We start from the raw sequence: 20,678 nt of genomic DNA, 5'->3' as shown, positions 1-20,678 counted from the left end.
GAAGGGGGAGAAAGAAGATCTGGAAGATGATAAGATGAAGCGAAATAAAAATATTGGAATTTTGGAACTTTTCAACGCGGTTCGATCATCCGAACTTTCACAATATAACGGTGAACACGATTCTACTGCTTAGGTAATTATCCTTCGAGATATCTCGACGTAGTAGGTTTGAATTATCCAATATTTTTTTTTTCTCTCTACTCCTAGTCTTTTTGCTCCTCATCTTTTCTTGGGGCCGCTAGGCAACCTTGAAAAAATGACACAGAATCTCGTCACATTCTCTGACCAATTATTCGTCAACCTTCTACAATCTTGTGGATTCGTTCTCTGATCCTGTGTGGAACGTGCATCGAAGAAAGCAAGAAGAAACACGAAACGTTTTCAACGTCAATTCTAATTCGAATAGATTCTATCGGACACGGTGTAATGTAGAATGATAATAACGACGTGCACCGCTGCCGATGAAACAAGTCAATTGATGATCGATAAGGGATCTCCGATCGGTGGTCATGATTGTTAGAAATGAAAAGAAGTCTGATTCATCGTTCATTCACGTTCGTTCGGCCTGCGCTGATCGTCGAGTACGTGTTTTACAGCAATCGGTGACGTATCGTCACAGACTGGTTTTTAATTGTTGAAAAAACACATCGAGAGCGAGTACTCGTGAATTGGAACACATCGGCGAGTGTTGTTTGACCAGTAATGGTCCGGTAACCGTACTCGAAGCGCATTGGCGTTGGCCAATGCACAGTTTTGACACTGAACTTCGTTCGAATTCTTCGATTCAAACCGTAGGCGCCCGAGTAGGCACGGAATCAACGCGATGGGTTCGTTGACGCTGCATGCGCGGTTGCAAAACTGTATTAAACAAGTTTTCTGCCCCTCTGAAACCGTTAATACACGCGTCCGCGTATCGGACAAACTGGTTTTCGGAATGCCACGACTAGATGGCACGAGACAATGACCGACGAAGGCGACATGTAGGTGAGCAGGTTAACAACTGACCAGGAAGGTAGGCAGGTAGGCAGACCGTTCCGTGTCTAGGTTTCTGGTAGCTACGGCATTTCACGCCGAGCTTGACCAACACTCTAGTAGTAACAGTCTTCCGTCATCCTGGACCCGTTATAACAAGCTCGCTTAAGAAGCGTCCGATGCACGTTCGCATCATCGAGTATATACTGGATATACGCACAGGCATACGGATTCGGAAGGGTTCGCCGAACGCTTCGTTCGTTGGTTCGTTGTTTTTTTTTTATTTTTTTTTTTTTGATGGTTTTTGTTTCTTGCTCTCTCTCTGTTGTAAGTGGCAAGAACGGCACGGCGCGCACTTTGTAACGAGGAACGGGACGGATGATGAGTTTTGGGAATGCTGGGGTACCACTCACCCTTCTTCCGTTTTACGGTGTTCGTCCTGATGCGAACCGGCGCTACATCCTCGAGGAAAAGGGATCCCAGGATAACGAGGACCCAGACAAAGCGGTGACAGCCGTTTGTAGACGGCATGGCTTTCTCGGTTTATACCTGGGGCACTTCGTCTTGGTGACTGACTCCGGCACTGGCAAACCGGTAACTGAGTTTACTAGCTCTCGGTGGTATTCGCGGGACTCGTTGTCACTCGCAGCCGCGACACTGCACCGGATGATCCTTCGAACCTCGCCGACGAGAGGAATTATCGCGATTTACGACGGTACCGACAACTCGAAGAGCCACCACAAACGGACCACTATCCGAAATACCAACGACCCATTACGTACGGCGCGTTTACCCGAACTCCAACCGTCGCTCGCCTATTTAATACCTATCGCTCCACCTCCGCTGTCGCCAGATTGGCTCCTACCCTCGATACCCCCTGCCAATGGTAAAATTCGCACGCGTTCACCTCCTTTCGAGAGATACGGAGAAGAACGGCCGCAACCGTTCCCAAGGAGAGTTTGGCGCTTTGACTCGCCTATGCCGCAGCCTTGCTTGTGGTGGTTGCTCTCGAGGCGGTATGGTGGTGATGGTAGAAGAGGAAGTGGTGGTACCGTTTATCCTGCGAAGGTGGTGCGGAGTCGGTGGAGGTGGTGGACGCTCGCCTAGGACCGGGCCTCCCGTGTCTCTTGCTCGGGCTAAGGTTGCAGTCGCGATGAGGAATTCCGAGGTGGACTTCCTCCGAAGGTGAAGGGAGCTCCGCTCGGCCACGATAGACCAGGAGGTGGGGCGCCATCGGCGACTCGGACCCCGGGACAAGACCCGGACTAAAAGTCTACTTGCTACACGACCAATCGCACGGTACCTTTCCTTTTCCTAGAGCCGTGCAACAGCCGTCCGTAACGCGATGCGGAAAACCACGGGATCCCGTTTCAGCGATTACCAGGACCACACCCTTCGACTATCGCCTTGACGTTGACAATGGGAACCCATTTTCCTTTCCTTTCGATTTCCACGACGTCTTCGCGCTCGCTCTTCAACGTCCAGATGCAGCAAGCTTTCGCCCACTCTTCCTACCGCGCCTAATGTCCCATGGTGTTTGACACGCCGGATCGGAACGTGACCTTGTCGATGTTAGCCGTGCTTGAAACGATGTCTGGGAAATTGTAGCAGTCCGTTGTCACAGTGATTGACTTTCCAGGTGTATACAAGGTGCGCTTGCGACTTAGAAACGCGACCAGCTCCACGCCTCGCATTCTAATCTCGGAGTCAGCCTCTGTCCGTGTGCAGCTTGAAAAGCTTAAGTGCATGCAATCGTCGAGAGGCATGCACCCACGCTCGAGGAATCCCCTGCGCGGTTAGAAATCGAAAGGGAATTTGTTGGAGCAGCGAGCGAAACCGATGTAAATCGAGGCAGAACGGATATGTCGGTTGATCCGTTACTTTCCAAGAGATCGCGCGCTGCCTTGCTAATTTTCTTGAATCGATACCCTAGCGTAGTAGGTACTCGAAATGGCGACTTTTTTTCTTCTTCTTCTTTCTCTTGGACCATCAACATGCCGGTGTGCGCCTACGCGCCTGATCGCGACATTGTCTCTCAGGTTTTACCTATGCTAGTTTTAATTTAAACCAACGCGCTTCCGCGTTCGGTCGATATATCGTGCCAATTTTTTGCTGCAAATGGTGCAGTGAAATGCAGGCGCGGTTCGGATATCTCTTACGAGAGAGTTCACAATACTCTGATCACGGTAGTTAATCAACCTGCAAGCATACAGCTGCGTTACGTGAACGGTTGTCTGCTTTGTTCGATAAAGAGACGCACGTGGGTATATCGTCCATTGTGCATTCATCAACTGCACGGCATTTTTTTCGAGAGCCTAACGAGCCGGTCCTTCGTTAATAATGGGTTGAGATAATCGAGGGGAGATTTCAATCGTCGTGCAGCATCAGATTCGAGAAGATTCCTTTCTTCTTCTCGGCTGCAAATACCAAAAAACAATTCACCTCCGGAGACAAAGGTGCAGGAATTTCTACCGGGATCCAAGAGAGTAAAGATCCTCTAAGGTTCTCTCCGAGCTGGTGGTGAACGGGACTTGAAAATCATCAAGACGCAACAACGTGGCAGAAAATTTCCTGTCGGACAAATTTAACAACGGCTATAATAATCGCGGAAGAATGTAGACCACGCCAATTGCAAGGACTGTCCAAATCCGATTTGGCGTACGGGCGACTTTCCTGGGCGGTGATATCTTGTACCAACATCGTATTTCGCCAAGTGACCAATACCTCCGATTAAGATCGGTGTCGGTGAGCGGATTACGTCGGGTGCGCAATGAGTCGGTAATGCTTATACCGGGCAGAATAATTACTTGTACGAAAGATAAAAAGGTAGATACGGCTAGTTTAATTGGTCATTTATCTCGAGGAACCTTGGACGAACTTATTTGGGCTGGCCGGCGTTGGTCCGATATTTCGTTACCGATTCCTAAGCGGATTTCGCAAACGTTTGGAAACGATAACTTGTAACCTCAAGTGGTTCGAAAATCTGGAACGTCGAGGGATGTCTGGAAACTTCGGCAACGGTTTCAAGTCGTCGATGCGCAGTGTGTCCGATCGCTCGATCGGTAGCACCTCGCAGAAGCTGAATGCGGAAGACGCGGTTCAGTTTCGCGATCGATAACAATCTCAAGGTTCGTTCGACCCGCCCTCTCGTTAAAAGACGTCGCACAGAACTTCGCGTTTTGTCAGCAGCTCGAGACGGACGGAAGAGCTCGTTACTCAACGTATCACAGCCGAGTCACTCTACCCCCAAGAATTGGAAGGCCGAATTATGCGGAACACCGAAACGACGCGTCTGGACTTCGGTTCTCCAAAGGTATAATCATTGTTCGTACACGGATCTCGGCTCTCGAGGACGTTTTTTATCTCCTATCAGCTCCCGGATTCATTGACCCGACTTCTCCTTCCCCCGCAGACTGATACGAATCACTGCTGACCACGGGAAGTAGACTCGTATACAATGGAGGTACCTACAGCATGATTGGGTCATGAAACCAATCCTGCAATTTTCGGACAAAGTGCTCATATTCGAGAGATCGGAATATTTCAAATCATTATTCACACAGCTATCAGATTTTGATTGATTCGCAGGGTTTTCAAAGATTTCAAGTGACACTGTCCTCGCCTCCGTTTCATCGTTTTATCAACCAACAGTTCGTTATACTCGAGATACATCATCAGGCCCAATTCCATTTCGCCAATTCATCTGGGAGCCTATATATTACGCTTCGTTTTAACCGTTCTCCAGTATTGGTTTTCAGAGAACCTGATCTGCACCTCTGATGAATTTCTGCGGTAAAGGTCGTCTAGTCATTGTCCTGCAGTCTTAGCGCACATGGATATCGTACCTACCCAGATGAAGCTTTGGAGGTCAGTGGACTGAGTGAAGGTTCAAAAATGGTAACTGCACATTTGCAACGGTGCTTGCATATCCTTTGGAAAAGTATGATCGGAATCGAGGGGTTTGTTTCGATAATATTTGTCTAGATTGAATTATTTTTTCCTCGTTCTACTTCTGGAATGTTTTTTTTTTTTTTTTGTTTTCTTCCTTTTTTCGAATTTCACGATCAGAAGTCGCGGTCACGCGTCGCTGATATTACGCAACGACAATAATAATCCGTTGAGTAACCTTGATCACCAATAGTGCGAAACAGATTCGACGATCCGCGGCCAGCAACCTGCAGTTCCATGACAATTCTTGGATCGTTATCGCGAGCCATTCAAAACTCGACACAATGGCTCGAGACACGAGGCAGCCGGGACAGAGGATCCTTTTTCTTTTGTATAATCAAGGAATGGAACCGGTAGTCGATTCGCCGGGGCGCGTGGTCACTGAGAGGTTGACAGACAAGCGGTCCCATTGCTGGTTATGGGTCACCGGTTGCTTTATTACAGTTGAATCTATCGCGAGATGAAGCCGCGTGAAAGTGACTGACGGAGTATTAATTAGCATGAATAAATTCCGTTGCGTAAAGGAAAGAGAACCGAAAAAAAAAGAAAAGAAAAAAAGGAATCAAATAGAGTAGGAAGAAAATGAAAGGCGGAGAACAAAAATTCGGATCTACGTAGGAAAGTGGATCAGTTGGAATTATCGCGCAACTTTTACAGCTTCGAAATTTTTACATCGTACTCGTTATATACTAAGTGACAAAACGGTTCGACGAATTGGTTTTGTTTTTTTTTTTTTTTTTGTTTCCTCGTCATCGGTTAAAATTGGAATTGACGTTACGATGCGATTACGACACGATGACGTTACTGGCTAAAGAAGCTACCGCTGCTCACTTTGTGTATTCGGATTATTGTGCGATTGCAATTTTTGGAAAATTCACAGTAGCTGTATTTTGGTACGTGGAAAACCGGATCGAACATTCGGCGATGATTCATGAGTTTCAGGTCTCTGTACATCCGTATACGTTATCATTATATCTGAGGTTTTAAGTACAGTCACGATTATGTGACATGTGAAAAACAAATTTGGAGCTTGATAATAAATTCCAATTCTGAATTTCCTTCAAGCATTCAGTCACACAATTACAGATACAAATTAAACCCGAATAAATTTTAATGACTTGTATAAAATTTTGAAAATATAACATCATTATGTATACCTCATTTTCATAGTTTGCAGAATTTCATTCGTGCCCAAACCTCTACGGAAATTCTAGTTTCAGATGTCAATGCGTCAGCGACGCGTGTGAGGTGAAAATTTTTTCAACTCCTGTAGAACAACGCACCTGTATAATTCGGTCAAGCAGCAGCGGTTGTGAATGTACCTGTATTCACCGCAGGAAATTTTGAACAAAACAACCGCGAGATAGGTAGGTAATTAACCTAGTGAAATCAGAAGCCTAACTGATTTACGACATTACACGCGTGTAACCAGGTACAAGTTATACGCACTCACACACTCTGCAAGCCTTGATCATTAGCGAATTTTAGTACAATTATACCCATAACGTTAATAAATACCTGGACTCACGCAGAGGAAAGGGTCAAAATTCCCCCGACAGAATATCCCTAAGGAATTGCATACCGATAAATGTTCCTGCTCCAGATTATCTACACATCGGTACGTGTTGCATAAAGCGTGCGGCGTAGTTATTAATAAGCTTCGGACTCCCATGCCTCTAATATACTTTCCCAATCTCTTGCCACTTTCTACATACATGTATATGTATAGGCAATTCGTACGCCGAAGGCAGACAACGCGCTGAATTTAATCGAGTTTACGAGCTTTACGAGCGATTCTTATCGTATTATTCATTGTTTCCAAAGCTGGGGATAATACCAAGGACAATTGTAAATTTTTCAACACCGTTGTACAAGAACTGCCTGTTTTGCGCACCCCGTAGAAATTTGCCCGCTGGTATAAATTTCACCCATATTAGCGGTAAAACATCGACTTCCCGAATTCGTAATAATGTTAAATCCGTGTAAAATTCGTGCGAACTGCAGATTTTATTTTTATTCTCAGAAATATCTTTTCACTATCGCGTATCTCGCGTTCTGTAAAGTGTCGCATGGACGAAACGTTCCGAGTTAATTAAAACTTATAATACATGTGTACACCGATCGAGGATACTTTTTGCAATCTCGTTATATGGAATTGATTTACCGTCGATTCGATTTACGGTAGATTGTAGTTGAAATTGAAATTGAATTTTTTTTTTTTTATCGGTCGTTTGTTTTTTCTCTAGTTTTTACCGCCATCCTTTTCGTTCAATCCGAGTAACACAAGCTGAGTTATGCAACGCGGAGCGTTTTGACACTGCCGTGCATGCCGCACGCGGCTGCAGCGTATATTCATCTGGTTAAATAAAATCTAAGCTGATTACAAAACCAGTTTTGATCGTGATCGGTTGGGAGCAGGCGGCTCGCCACGCTGTCAGTTACCCACCGATTATTAACATATCTTTTTTTTTATGTAAACACTGTTATGTATACGCGATGGGGTTTCGACGCACAGCATGTTATGTGCGTTACGTACGCGCTCGCCTATGATGCAAGCTTTGACGTCCTTTCGACAAGAAAACAGTATCAAATAAAACGAAACAGAATTGCAAATAGTCCGAATCGACTTCGTTACCGCATCGCTAAGCTTGACGAGAAATTCGACGAATTGTGTGAACACCTCGGGCCAAAGAATCGCTTCGAATTTATTTCAAATAACCATTTCACGGTTTATAGTTTGATTGCACGTGTGTCATCTCGTCGTTGTTGAAAATTCGAATTCTCGAATAATTTCACTCGTGGTGATTATAATTTAACCCTGCTTCAATCTTCTTTGATAATTTTCTAACACGCGAGGATTAAAAAAAAATAAAATACGTGCTAAAAAATAAATTACACTAAAGAAATTATAAGGATAATCAGGTAACGGGTGAAGACAAAGTTGAATACCGAGTTTAACGAAGATTCGTTAAAAATTGCAACGAAGATAAAGATTCTCGTTAAATTTGTTTTTTTCATTCGAGTTTATTCTTTAAACCAAATCTTCTTTTACGATAAAAATTTGACAAAACTTATCAAGACATCCCGTTTTCATAGCTTTTCCGCAATTTGGGGTAAAATAAAAAATTTGATCATTGACGAGATTAAAATTTTCCTCAATTTTTCACATGCACTTTCGAAAAATCACGGAGTACAACAATTTCTACAGATCGAATCGGCCGGTGGATAATTGGGCAATGAACATCAGGAATAACCTGGCAAACGGTTTTGGCTATCGTGTAAGCGCATGTTGCACAATTAGCGTAAAGCTCACCGTGGCGTGATTCACACCCTCGTTACGAGTATCAATGCTGTTGAAAGTCAAGAAAGGCAATTACGCGGCGGTAATAATTGGCGGGACATTGACCAACTGGCAGGTTGAGCTGCAGGCATCAACTTCATTATTGAAAACGTTATGTAAAACTCCGTGAATCGAAATACGTGCGTGTTTCGTTTCAATCGTTGCGATTCAGTTGCAATTATGTTGTTGGGCCAAGTATCGGTATTTCTTTTTTTTTTTTGAATCAATTATTTTACCTTATCACATTGCGTATTTATAGAACTGATAAAATCGTAACTTGAAACGTTTTCTCCGAAAATGTAAAATTGAAATAATATTTATACCTTGTGCCAAAGTTATTCTTATCGCATTATTTGTGAGGTAGTCCAAATTAATTTGAATAAGATTTGATCCCGATTCCCAACGAATTAGTAGCCGATTTATTTCCTACTTTTGTTCCAACTAATATACATTTTCTAGTTTTTCTAGATATTTTTCACCTGCCGCTTAGGAGTAGGTATTTTGTATCCGATCTTCAGTGACTCGGAAACTGTACATTTGGGAAAAAGATGTAGAGGTGGAAAAATTGCCTTTTTTTCTGAATTGATGTTGAATTGGGCTGAATTCAAATTAACCGGACATGTAATTTTTTCGTAACTCGACGAATGATTTGAATGGTAAAAATATATGTTGCAATGGATTGTTTATCGGAAAGTCGAAACGTTTCTTATCAAAGAAGTAAATGAAATACCAATGAAAGTGCTGACAAACTTGAATTACATCGACTTCTAAAATGATCGATCGAAAAATTCTTGATATTGAATCGAAAACGGAAAGTTTAAGTTCACGGCAATTCTAGTATTCTGCTAGGTAATGTTAAGGTATACATTCAATAGTTGTCGGCATCATCTTGGTATTCAAACTGTTATATTTTACTCTTTTTCTAGCCGTAACGTAATTGAGTGAGAAAATAACTATGCGACGTAAACGAGGCGTGAACTTTAACTTCATAACATCAATTAACCGGCCATCTCTTATCTCATCAGATCTCATTGTGAGAATTAGTGCGATGTTTGAATAAAATTTAAGGTCATTATTCACCGGTAACTTCGTACAATTATACGAATTAAAAAATTTATCAATTTTTAGGGTTTTTGATTGATTCTAGATTTTTATCTTCTTCAATCTATAATTGCATATAACTTTTGCGCTACCCCGAGTTAGAATTCTACACAACCTTTTCACGCGTGTAAAAAAAAATGAACTTCAAGAAGGAGCATAAATACACTACGTACCGTTTTCTTCTCCTTCAAATTTCTATCAGAAGATCAAAAACACAAAAATTCAAGTCTGTAAGTAATTTAAGACGATAAGTGTGTTCTTTTTTTTCTTCATCATCGTACACACTAGTTCTAGTTCACTAGTTTTTTTATTTTCATTACGGTTCAGAGACCTCGCGTCGTTGGTAAGAACTGACTAAATGACACGTTATCGGTTCAACCGGCGTTTTTCGCATCGTCCGAGGTTTATTTTCACTCCAATTAAATCCACCCGAGTCATGGAAATCGAATGTTAATCGAAACGGGCGTTTCACTAACGGATCTGCGTGCAGTGCGCGGTTTGTCCAGCAAAATGTGAATAAAAAATGAAAAACTCGGCGTCTCGATCAGCTTCTGTTATTACCCACAGCCAGGAGTCTTCTGGCCGCGACGTGACTATCTTGTTAACTTTAGCCAATACACACTGAGAGAAATTGTTAATTCCGGTTACCGCTCAGTCCATAACTATTTTCATTTTTTACCACAATCGAAAAATATAGTTCTACGTAGAAAATGAAAATTAGTTTTCTAGCCGTTGCCGGAAAGTCTGGTATCCGTTACTATTCTTTCTCATCACGATCACCGTTGCTAGATTTTCTTGCAACCGTTGCGAAAATTTAACGCTCGTGCAACGATAAATTGACGTTAAAGCCTTGTTCAACTAAAAAAGTCGAGTAAACCTCACAAACTGATTTTGCGTCGCAATAACCAAAAAAGGATCGACGATAGTGCAAAATGGTTACGGGTACCTCGTTTTTCCTAATTCCAACAATATTCAAACAGTCTTTTTAACGATACCTGTTTTACTCAATTTTTCTAGTTACTGTAACAAATGAAATTCTTCTCAGTGCAGACGCGAGTCTAGCTCGCCTATCCAACATGTTGGCCTAGCTCGGCGCGTATATCGAGTAGAAACGGCACTGCATCAAGACGCCTGGACTTTCACTCGTTGCAATCAGATCCAGAGTCTTACCCAAGTATTTATTCCCTCTCTCATATTCCAGGCGTGTAAATAAATTGCAGCGTGAACGTGACCCATCATTTGGGTCATGGTCGGTTTAATAATCGGGTGCAGTGCGCGATTCGCTGCATCTCCTGCACCGATTACCTTATATCTAATATCGGATGGTATGTTAAACGCGTCTGTAGTACGAAATCGATGTCAGCTGTTGACTTTGGCGAACTAATCGTAAGGGGGGGGGGGGGGGGGGGTATCGCTAATTCGGTGAAAAAAAAATTTGAAAAATTTGATTTTTTGATTTTAGATGACCCAGTGATGAGTTACAACCGTCACCGCAAAACAACTTTTTTGTCGAGACGTCTCCGGAGATTTGCTTGCAACGGTTTGGTTTTTAATATTTGACGCTAAAATTTTCAGAAAATATTCTTGACGTGTTACTCTACAATACTCTAATCGGTTAATTTAAAATACATTGGCTGTATCTTGTAAAAAAATTGTTTAAAAAAATGTTTTTTTTTCACCGAATTAGCGACACCCCCTCCCCGTCCTCAACAGAGATAAAACAGTGCGTCCTACGATTCACTCACCTTATCGTATTCAAGGATGAAACAGTCCGTTTTTTATTTCAGATCCTTTTCCACCTTCGGATGCAGCTTCGATCCTATCAGGAGCAACGAGGTAGTCCTGATCGAAGATGTCGACTCGTCTTCGATCCGTAACAATTAATCCTCCGAGAGCACTATCCGCGAAGAAAGCCACGTAGACACTGACTTTCCGATGCGTATTCTACCCTCTGAACTCTGCTATTGGCTTAGATTGTAGATAAACATTTACGCCTGTGTTTACATCGAGGTAGTAACGTGTCTAAATATTATCGTTGCGAAGAAGTGCTAGTATTATCGCTAACGATCAGCGAAGCGAAACGGTCCGTGATAAACCCCGAAGGATTCTGTCGTAGCTCTGAGGTTGACGAGCGAGTTTGATTTACCCCTGTGACAGTGTGAAACAATTAACATGCACCTTCGGTAATTGATACCTAATTTACCCTTATCATTTTGTCAAAGTGATACGATACGATATGCGGGTATAAAATCAAACGGTTACTCAAGACGGATTGATTACTGACGTGCGTTTAAACATGTGTGTCTTACGTGAGACGCGAATCAATTATGAAAACATAATAGAACGCGAGACAAGCTGCAGTGTGTGTCTTACAATTATACGCGAGGCGTTCTCGGGTGTGGCGTTTAAAATCACGCGTTATTTACCGGGATGTGTTTTTGGCTTCTGGCGAATCAACGTCATCCACATGTCGAACAAATTGCCCGATGATTATATGTGCAAAGGCGTAAACGAGCAGCCGTAAGTACACGACACGACTTTCATATATTATACACGTATGCACGGATTCGTACGTTTACGGATTAATCACACAGCCGAGTCTCCGAACGTCAGGTGTTCGTAAATTTAAAAAGAAAAACGATCTATCGATGTATTTAATTTATTTACAGCAGGGTTGAATGACGATAAGAAATTGCATAGCAGGTATTAAAAATCGAGCAACAAAAATTCGTTCTATCGATTTATCGCCGAATTTCTCGAATTCGGATTAATCGATCACGTTTTATCGTTGGTGAAAGGCTTGCAAGATGATTATAAGCTGTTTGAAATAATTTGCGTCTCACGGCGATACGGATTACGCAACGTTGAACGTCAGTGCTGTATAGAAATGTGGGAAATTGAACCTGTAATAAATTAAAATTTGGGCATGAACGTGAATTGATACACATTCGTTACAGTAACCGGCATCGCAACATTAATTCACCGATGACGGCTTACATTCTTCGTTCGATCGGCGCCGTTTAGCGAATAGGCAGATTTTTGACAGGCTGCTTTATTTCCTACAGAATTTATTCAACGACTGTCTCACTTCTAATTCATTTACTAACCCACCTTCACGGCTCGTTATTTCATCTTTAATCTCCACGCGATTGCGTAACGTGATTCATAATAATCCGTGAACGATCCTCGGATTAACGAATGATCTACAAGGTGCCGGATCGGCCAGAAGATATCGTTCGGTAATTGTATATTAATATACTCGAGGAGAAAAATTTATCTCGTATAAAAGAGCGTTAATACAGTTTGAATATTTCTTTCACCCGGCTTGTCTGGTTTTACATTAGTTCCAATAGGCTCTTCGAGATTCGTTGTGAATTAAGAAGAAACAAAAATAAATGCAAAAAAACAAAAAATCTGAAAAAATACAACCGAAGCTTGTCGAAAAGAATATTGCAAAAATCTTTCAGTTTCTGAAAATTATTTCTTTTTCTTCTGTTAATTTTTTTTTTTTTTTTTTATCTAATTTGCAAACTTCGGCAATAATAATAAACATTGTAGGAAAATTTGTTTTCTTATTTTACAATTTGCAATTTGAAAGGTTCGTATACACGCGTTATGGATTTTTTTTTTTTTTTTCAACAACTATATCCTCAATCACATACGTGCCGACAGAAGTTTGCCATTTTACAAGCAATTTCTTGGTTATTTATCGGCGTTTTTATCACGCGATTTCATGCCAATTGCGAAATTACAAGCTGCTGCTTTGTTTTTTTTTTTTCTTTTTTCTTTTCTGTTATTCTTTTATTTATTTATTTATTTATTTATTTTTCTCTTATCAAGATTTCATTTAGCTCGCAAATTGCGCGAGGATCGATTAAACGCCGCGCGTCACCGATAAAATCGCGCGAACTCTCCGAAGGTGGGTAAAAGAGAAAAAATCGCGCATGTAATCGCTGAATTACGCGCCACGCGCCACCCGCCACGATAAAGGATCTTTATGACGATACAGACGGGAATCGGACGCCATTGCGCTACAGGAATCTGTCCTTTTGACATTTCAGCTCTCGCACGTGGATTAAATCGGGCAATATCTCTCCGGCTCTTGCAACTATCGTCTCGAATAGAACGAACGAACGAACGAACGAACGAACGAACTTTAAAACGAGTCGGGATAACGCATTATAGCAACGTTTCTTGTACTCACGATCAAGCCGGCTGTACCAGTCATAAAATTTAATCGATCAGCACCTCGTCGTCCGGCCGGGTTTTCGATCAATTATCCATACCTACGTATCATCGACTTCCGGGATGCCAGAAAACGATACGTCCGTGTGATTTAAAAATACAAATTTATGCCTTCTGGTCTAAGACGTTTAAACATTCGTCGCTCTCTCTCTCTCTCTTTCTCTCTCTTTCTCCCTCGAACGGTGGGTGAGAAGAAAAAAAAAAAAAAAAAAAAACATCCTTATTTGTAGCTTAAGGATTTTTGAATTCGTTTTTTTTTTTGTTTCTTTTTTGCTTTTATTTCTAATATTTAATCACAAATCACGAGATCTTCGCCGTTCGAGTATTCTTAGAAAAATTCGATCCGTATAAGCTCAGAGCTTGCGATTATACGTTCGAGCCTCGGTATTTCATATCAGCCAGCAGTGCGGGACTTGGCGTTGGAAACTTTGGGTCGAATCAGACGTGTAGCTGCTGCAGCTGTGTCAATATTTACCCGTAGTTAAGATGACGTCTTTGTACGCACTTCGAGAGTCACGTTGAGAAGATGAGAAAAAAAAAGTAAAACAAACAACAATAAGAAAAAAAAATCAACGCGAGCTATATAAGAAAAGCTCTCGTTTAACTTTCTTATTATCACAGCGCGCGGATACATTATGCTGTAACATTACAACCAGAGCCGAGCAGATAAAATTAGCATAAATGTGAAATCTTGGCTGATTTAATCTAGTTTAAAAGAAGTAATAATAAGAAGGAAAGAAAAAAAAAACCGCAATTCTTCCTTTGCTTCGAGCAGTGAAAATTATCTGTGACAAATAAATACGGATTAGAAACCAGAACGTTTCATAAATCCTTAGATTTTATGAACGGTTTAAATTTTGCAAAAAAAAAAAACAAAAAAATAACTAAATAAAAATTCGACACGAGTCTATGCGGGCAATCTTCGAGCCTCGTGATAACTCTCTTGCAAATTTTTGCCAATATTTCATCCTCGAGCTTGATTCGGGGGCGATAAAAATTGAAAAAAAAAAAAAAAACAGCCGTCTGTCCGCGTACCACGGTTTGAAATATAATTTACGTTGGTGTTTATGTGCAAGGCTTCGGAATGGTTTGCCGATCAGTTTCGCACGAGCGGACACGCGGGCGGAATTTCTCGAGTGCATGCCCGAAGCTTAGTTTTCAGTACCAACTGTGCGATGCCGAGAGAGAGAGAGAGAGAGAGAGAACATTTATTGACTCTGGAGCAATGCTCCCTAAGGGCCACAGGCAAATTGCGAAGAATACATATATATCATAAAATAAAATAATATAAAATAAAATAAAATGCAATCATATAGATAGATAGTATAAATATAAAAAAATAAAAATAAAAAAAAAAAAAATTTTTATAAAAATATTAAAATAATAAATGTACATAAAAATAAAAAAAACAAAAATTGTAAAATATAAATATATAAAAATATTAAAATATAAAAATATAAAAAAATGAATTAACTTCAAACTAAAATTACAATAAAGATTAAAAGCTTAAAAGATTAAAAATTACATTCCGGTCAATCACCCGGACATCCCAGCCTCGCGCTCCTCCTCGGACAGCAGATATTTAAAAACGAGATGGCGAAAACTTAAAAGTGTTGAAGCACAAGTGATTTCTGGCGGCAAGGAGTTCCAGAATTTGATTCCAGTGACAAGAAAAGATTTCTGGAATGTAACCGTCCGGGCAGAGGGGACATAAAGCGTGTCCGTCCGGGTCAAATCACGGCGTCTCACCAGGTCAGACCTGAGTTGAAGCTGGTCACCGAGGAGTCCCGGCTCACCTAGACACAACGTTCTAAAAAATATACAGCCAATGAGAAGCCTTCGACGGTTAAATGGTCTGAGCCAGCCGAGACTTCGCCGGTAAGCTGAAATGTGCTCGTGACGAGGCACCCTTAGTAGGAATCGAACACAGTTGTTGAGTGACACCTGAAGTTTGAGTTCCAGCCCTTCTGACAGATTGGTGAGCGCAGCCACGCAGTAGTCGAAATGGGGGAGGACCAGGGCAACAACCAGGCGACGCCTTAACTCTAAAGTAAGGTGATTATCGTTCATTCGAACGCGATAGAGGGCACATGCAGCCTTGCTGCACACCTGTGCCACATGCCGAGTCCACGACAGGGTACTGTCAAGCATGACCCCGAGGTAGCGAAACACTGGCACAAAGTTAATAGACTCCCCATGCAGTGAAGGTGTCGGTAGTGATGAAAAGTCAAAGTCGTTGATAAACTTAGAGCTACCAAAGGTCATTGCCCTGGTCTTACCCGCGTTCAAGCGCAGATGGTTTTCGAGACACCAAGATACGATAGACTCAACATCCTCATTTAAAAAATGTATACCTTCGGCGAACTGTGCAGGCAGACAACGAAGGTAGATCACCAGGTCGTCAGCATAAAGTAGGTGCGAGCAGTGACGAAGACATGAGGGTAGGTCGTTTAGAAAGAGCGAGAACAGGAGAGGACCCAGAACGCTGCCCTGCGGAACACCTGACCGAATAAAGAGCCAATCAGAGAGGCCATTCTCACCGTCGCGAACCGCTTGGAGGCGGCCGCTTAGATACGAAAAGAACCATGAAATCGAAGTCTCCGAGAATTGCAAGCCTCGAAGCTTTTGGAGCAGTAATGAGTGGTTAACCATGTCAAAGGCCTTGCTAAGGTCGAAAAACACGGCGATAGTGACCATACGGTCGTCTATACCTTGCCGGATGTCATCCACTAGTCGCAGCACAGCGGTCTGAGTCCCCATACCTTTCCGGAAACCCGTCTGACGCGGGTCGAGTAAGTTATTTACCACGAGATACCGCGTTACCTGGTCAAAAACTACACGCTCTAAAACCTTTGAGATAGCGCAAAGTAGTGAAATAGGTCTAAAATCAGTGTATACTTGTGCACTACGCACTTTAGGGAGAGGTGTCACGTACGAGAACTTCCAAAGGGAGGGGTATATACCGTCACGAAGCGAGGTGTTAAAGAGAGACACGATGAAAGGCATAATTAGCTGACTAAACGACTTATAGGCTTGGATAGGCAGATCATCGGGGCCGTGCGCGCGCGTAACAACTCTAGCCATAGCATCACCAACACACTGTTCATTTATAAGACAGAAGGAAAATTGCCCATTCACCCCAGTGAGACTTCGAGAGACGGCGGCATGTAGAACGCTGGGAAAGAGATCAGGAGGGGAAACTGACGTAAAGTATTCATTCAGTGACGATACGGAAAGGTGAGACGGAAGCACACGGTCTGCAGATTTACGGTTGGTTATCCCTAGCCGATCTATTACCCGCCAGAAAGAACGAGTATTTCCGGAAGCAACGAATTTCGATTGAATGAAGGCCGACCTAGCTGTACATAGTTCTTTTTTAACGTTCCGGCGCAGCGAGACATATCTCTCATGTAGTAGTGGTGAGCGCGATCGCTTAAAAGCCCTAAAACATGCGTCTCTATTACGCATTAAGCATCGTAAGTCCTTAGAGATCCAGGGCGCTGCTGGGCGCTTTGCGACAACTTCTTTTATCGGCACAAAGTGTTCAATAAGGCTATTCATGAGAGAGTTAAATACAGATAATTTGCAGTTAATGTTTGGCTGATGTTCTAGAAGCGTCAAATCTAGTGCAGAGACTATACCAGCAGCGCCATCGAGATCGGCTGCATCCCAGCACCTATAACGAAAAGACCTCGGCACGAGCCGCGGCACCGCATACCTAATGGACACATATATAAGGTCGTGGCCTGAAAGAAATGGCTGCGCGGATTGGCCCCAGGTGGCCAGGGAGCTATGTACACTGACAGCGCAGACGTCCAGCCATGTATGCGATGACTGTGTGTGGTGTGTTGGCGATAAGGGAACGATGCGGAGGCCTTGTGATGAGAAGAAATCGTTGAGATGAGTAGAGTCGTAGGATGATGACAGTAAGTCGGTGTTGAAGTCCCCGAAGATACAAACTAATTTGTAGCGGGGAGCGAGTGCTACCAGTTCCGCTTCGAACAGATTAAGGAATCCGACCTTTGGCGGTCTGTAGACTACGGACACCAAGATCTTAGGGCGGCCGACAGCCCACACTTCAGCGATAAGAAATTCAGGGACTCCGTCTCGCGCCATCAAAGCTGAGGAGGCGACAATCTTCGCGCTGAGTTCTTTGCGCAGAAAAAGGCCAACGCCACCACCATGTCGCCCTCTGCGGTCTATCCGGAGGATGGAGTATGAGGCAAGTGCAATCTGGTCATCCTTGATGCGATCATTCAGCCATGTTTCTGTGACGGCGATGAGGTGATACGGATTTAGTCTGAAAAATTCGCGAAATTCGTCGATGTGCGCCGGAAGAGACTGCGCGTTTAGGCAGCAAGCGTTGAGTACCGGATCACAGGTGGTAGAAGGTGGGGGCGCGCGAGAGTTCTTTGAATCAGATGGTCAATCAGAGAGTTGAGTCAGATCAGTGGAGAGAGAGAGAGAGAGAAAGAAAGAGAGAGAGAGAGAGAGGAGAGATATAGTTTTTATGCAAAATACGTTCGACGGCTAGGAATTTCAAATAATAACACGCTGGACGGTAGTTTGCGTCGAGTCCACCACCAGAGCACTTTCACCGTCGTCATGTGACACCGTTGGCAAAAATTTTCCAACATTTTTCGGTTTGCATGTATGGTGGATTCAGTTGCGCGCCATGCTCTATGGGTGATTAAAACGGGATCGTAAAAGAACCGTCGATATGACGACACCTCAAAATTGGCAAATTCAGTCGGCGAATATACAAAGCGAGTCGGGAATTTCCGAACAAAATTGAAAAAAAAAAAAAAAAAATAAAAAAATACTTACAAGTTTCTTGAAGCGTGTGCTAAATAGTCTTGAAATTCTACTAGAAACGAGCGATAATGATACAGTTGCGAAAGAATAACTCAACGACAATTGTGAATTTGTATACGGTACCTGGATGAAAAATTTCATGCGAAAATTGCAAAATTTTTAGTCTTGAGACATTTACGTGAGAATTTTGTTTCGCCTGCGGTGATCCTGTAATTATAATCACGATATTACAATGGACGAGGATTTCTGTATTCTTTGGGTTAAAAACGCGATTGAGAGAGTTGTTTTTTTTTTTTTTTTTTTTTTTTTTCTTCTTGTTTTTGAAATTCGCGACAGGTCAATGTATAATAATTGTATACCTTCGGGTTAATTGCTTTGCGTAATTTCTGCAGCGCACTCCGCGATCCACGCGCTTACTCTTTTCTGGTTAGCAAGCGTGAATTATCACGACATATGCACGACGGCAGCTATTACGATGCGTATAATGTGCACCTCGAGCAATATTTGCACCGTAATGACATGCGTGTATATGCTCGAGAAACTTTGCTTACGTATCTTGTATACCTGGAGTGATAAATCTTCAGGCGAGCTTGCACCATCAGCGAGTATGCGAGGTACGTCGTACGCGAGACATTACGAGTCTAATTCTGGTCACAAGGTTCGATTTTTTCCCCCTTTTCCACCCTCAATTACGCATAGAACACACGAAGGCTTGATCACTTGGCAATTTTGGTGTACAGCTCTGATTTTGAGATTTCAGAAGATTCCAAATATTTTTAATGACTTCAAAGGACTTTGGAGGATTTTTCAAAGATTCGACAAAGTGCTTTTGCTAATTTCGGGTCGGAACCCGAGAGTAACGAATGATTTTGCGTTATACAGAGGCACGAAAAAAGTGAATTTTATGGGACGGGGTTGGAGTTCAGGATTCGAAAAGTTTCGAAAACGCATAATTTCGAATTATTTGGTGGCGAAAATTAATGTAAAGAAATCACACTTTGGAGAGACAACAAAGTTTCGAATGGTCGGAAACACGAGGGATCAAAGTTTCGAAATGCAATGTTCCGAAAATTCAAGTTACGATTGAGCAAAGTTCCGAAAAATAAAGTTTCGATAGAGTTAAATTCCGAAAGTTAAAATATACTCGCACTGCCTAGTTTACTCAACGAGTGGATATAAAAAATCAAAAGAACCGAAAATCAGAGTTAACAGGATTCCGAACGTAAAAATATCAAATATTCAAAACAAAGGAAGTTCAAAGGAGAGAAATTTCACCAAGCCAGAAATTCCCGGAACTGGAAATTTTCGATCATTCGGAATTTCGATGTTTCAGATTTTGAAATTTTCTCATTTTCGCACTTTCAAAACTTTGACTTGTCAGAGTTACGCCCTTTCGGCATTTTGTGCTTTCAGAATTTTGCACTTTCGGACCATTTCAAACTTCGATGTTTAATAAAACTGTTCTTTCTTTACTTCAACTTTACCCGCTAAAAAATTTGGAATTCGGTGTTTTCGAAACTTTTCAAATTCGTAATTTCAACCCTGCCCCAATTTCGTTACGTCGCAGTTTTTGCGTCATAAATCTCAAGCCCAACTAACCAATATAACCACTCTGAAAATCAAAACGCATAAAACGCTGCTCGCTTTGAACACAGTTCCGTACAAAGTACCCTGATTGGACGAGTGTTAAGGCGCGTAATAATCGCTCGATCGAGCATCACGCGGATTATCGAGTCACGTCACGAATTTTCGAGTCAAGTATATCCACAGAGTCGTTGAATAGCGAGATCACGAGTCGACCGTTCGCATCTAATTCGAAAGAATTTACGCCAGAGGCCCTAAATGGGCAGTCTGATTGAACTTATAATCTGGTAGCAGCAGAAAGGTGAGGGATAAATTAATATAACGTGAAATATTTGATATTCCGTTTACCGCGGGCGTTTACTTTCTCCAAATTATTCTCACACGTACACATATACATAGATATACGGTCGAACCGTATTTGCCACGAATTTCGTTCTCGTTCTCATCTCCGAGACGACGAGTGCGAACGTATTTTTTGTTTTTTTTGTGTGCGTATGTAAGAGAGAAAGGAAAGAAAAAAAAAACACCAAGACAAGAAACAAAAATCTCAGGTTCCCACAAACCTGAAACTTTTTTTATTTCTATTTCGTGCCAAATCCTTTTCGCAACTCCATTTCCTCTCTTCGACGCCGCTTATTATCTGTTCAATCCCCGAGTAAATATCGTTTAGACC

General features: G+C 42.2%; 1 protein-coding gene across 1 annotated transcript in view; it reads right to left on the bottom strand.

The window, feature by feature from the left end:
- Window positions 1–1,773, bottom strand: part of LOC124220310 (uncharacterized) — a 32,958-nt gene extending 31,185 nt beyond the window's left edge. Inside the window, exon 1 of the mRNA XM_046629005.2 lies at window positions 1,386–1,773. Coding sequence (XP_046484961.1) covers window positions 1,386–1,503 — 118 coding nt within the window. The 5' untranslated portion in view covers window positions 1,504–1,773. The remainder of the gene's footprint in view (window positions 1–1,385) is intronic.
- Window positions 1,774–20,678: the final 18,905 nt, after the last annotated feature.

The sequence above is a fragment of the Neodiprion pinetum genome, chromosome 5, assembly GCF_021155775.2.
Source record: "Neodiprion pinetum isolate iyNeoPine1 chromosome 5, iyNeoPine1.2, whole genome shotgun sequence".
Taxonomy (NCBI): domain Eukaryota; kingdom Metazoa; phylum Arthropoda; class Insecta; order Hymenoptera; family Diprionidae; genus Neodiprion; species Neodiprion pinetum.
This window is presented reverse-complemented; position numbering and strand designations above follow the sequence as displayed.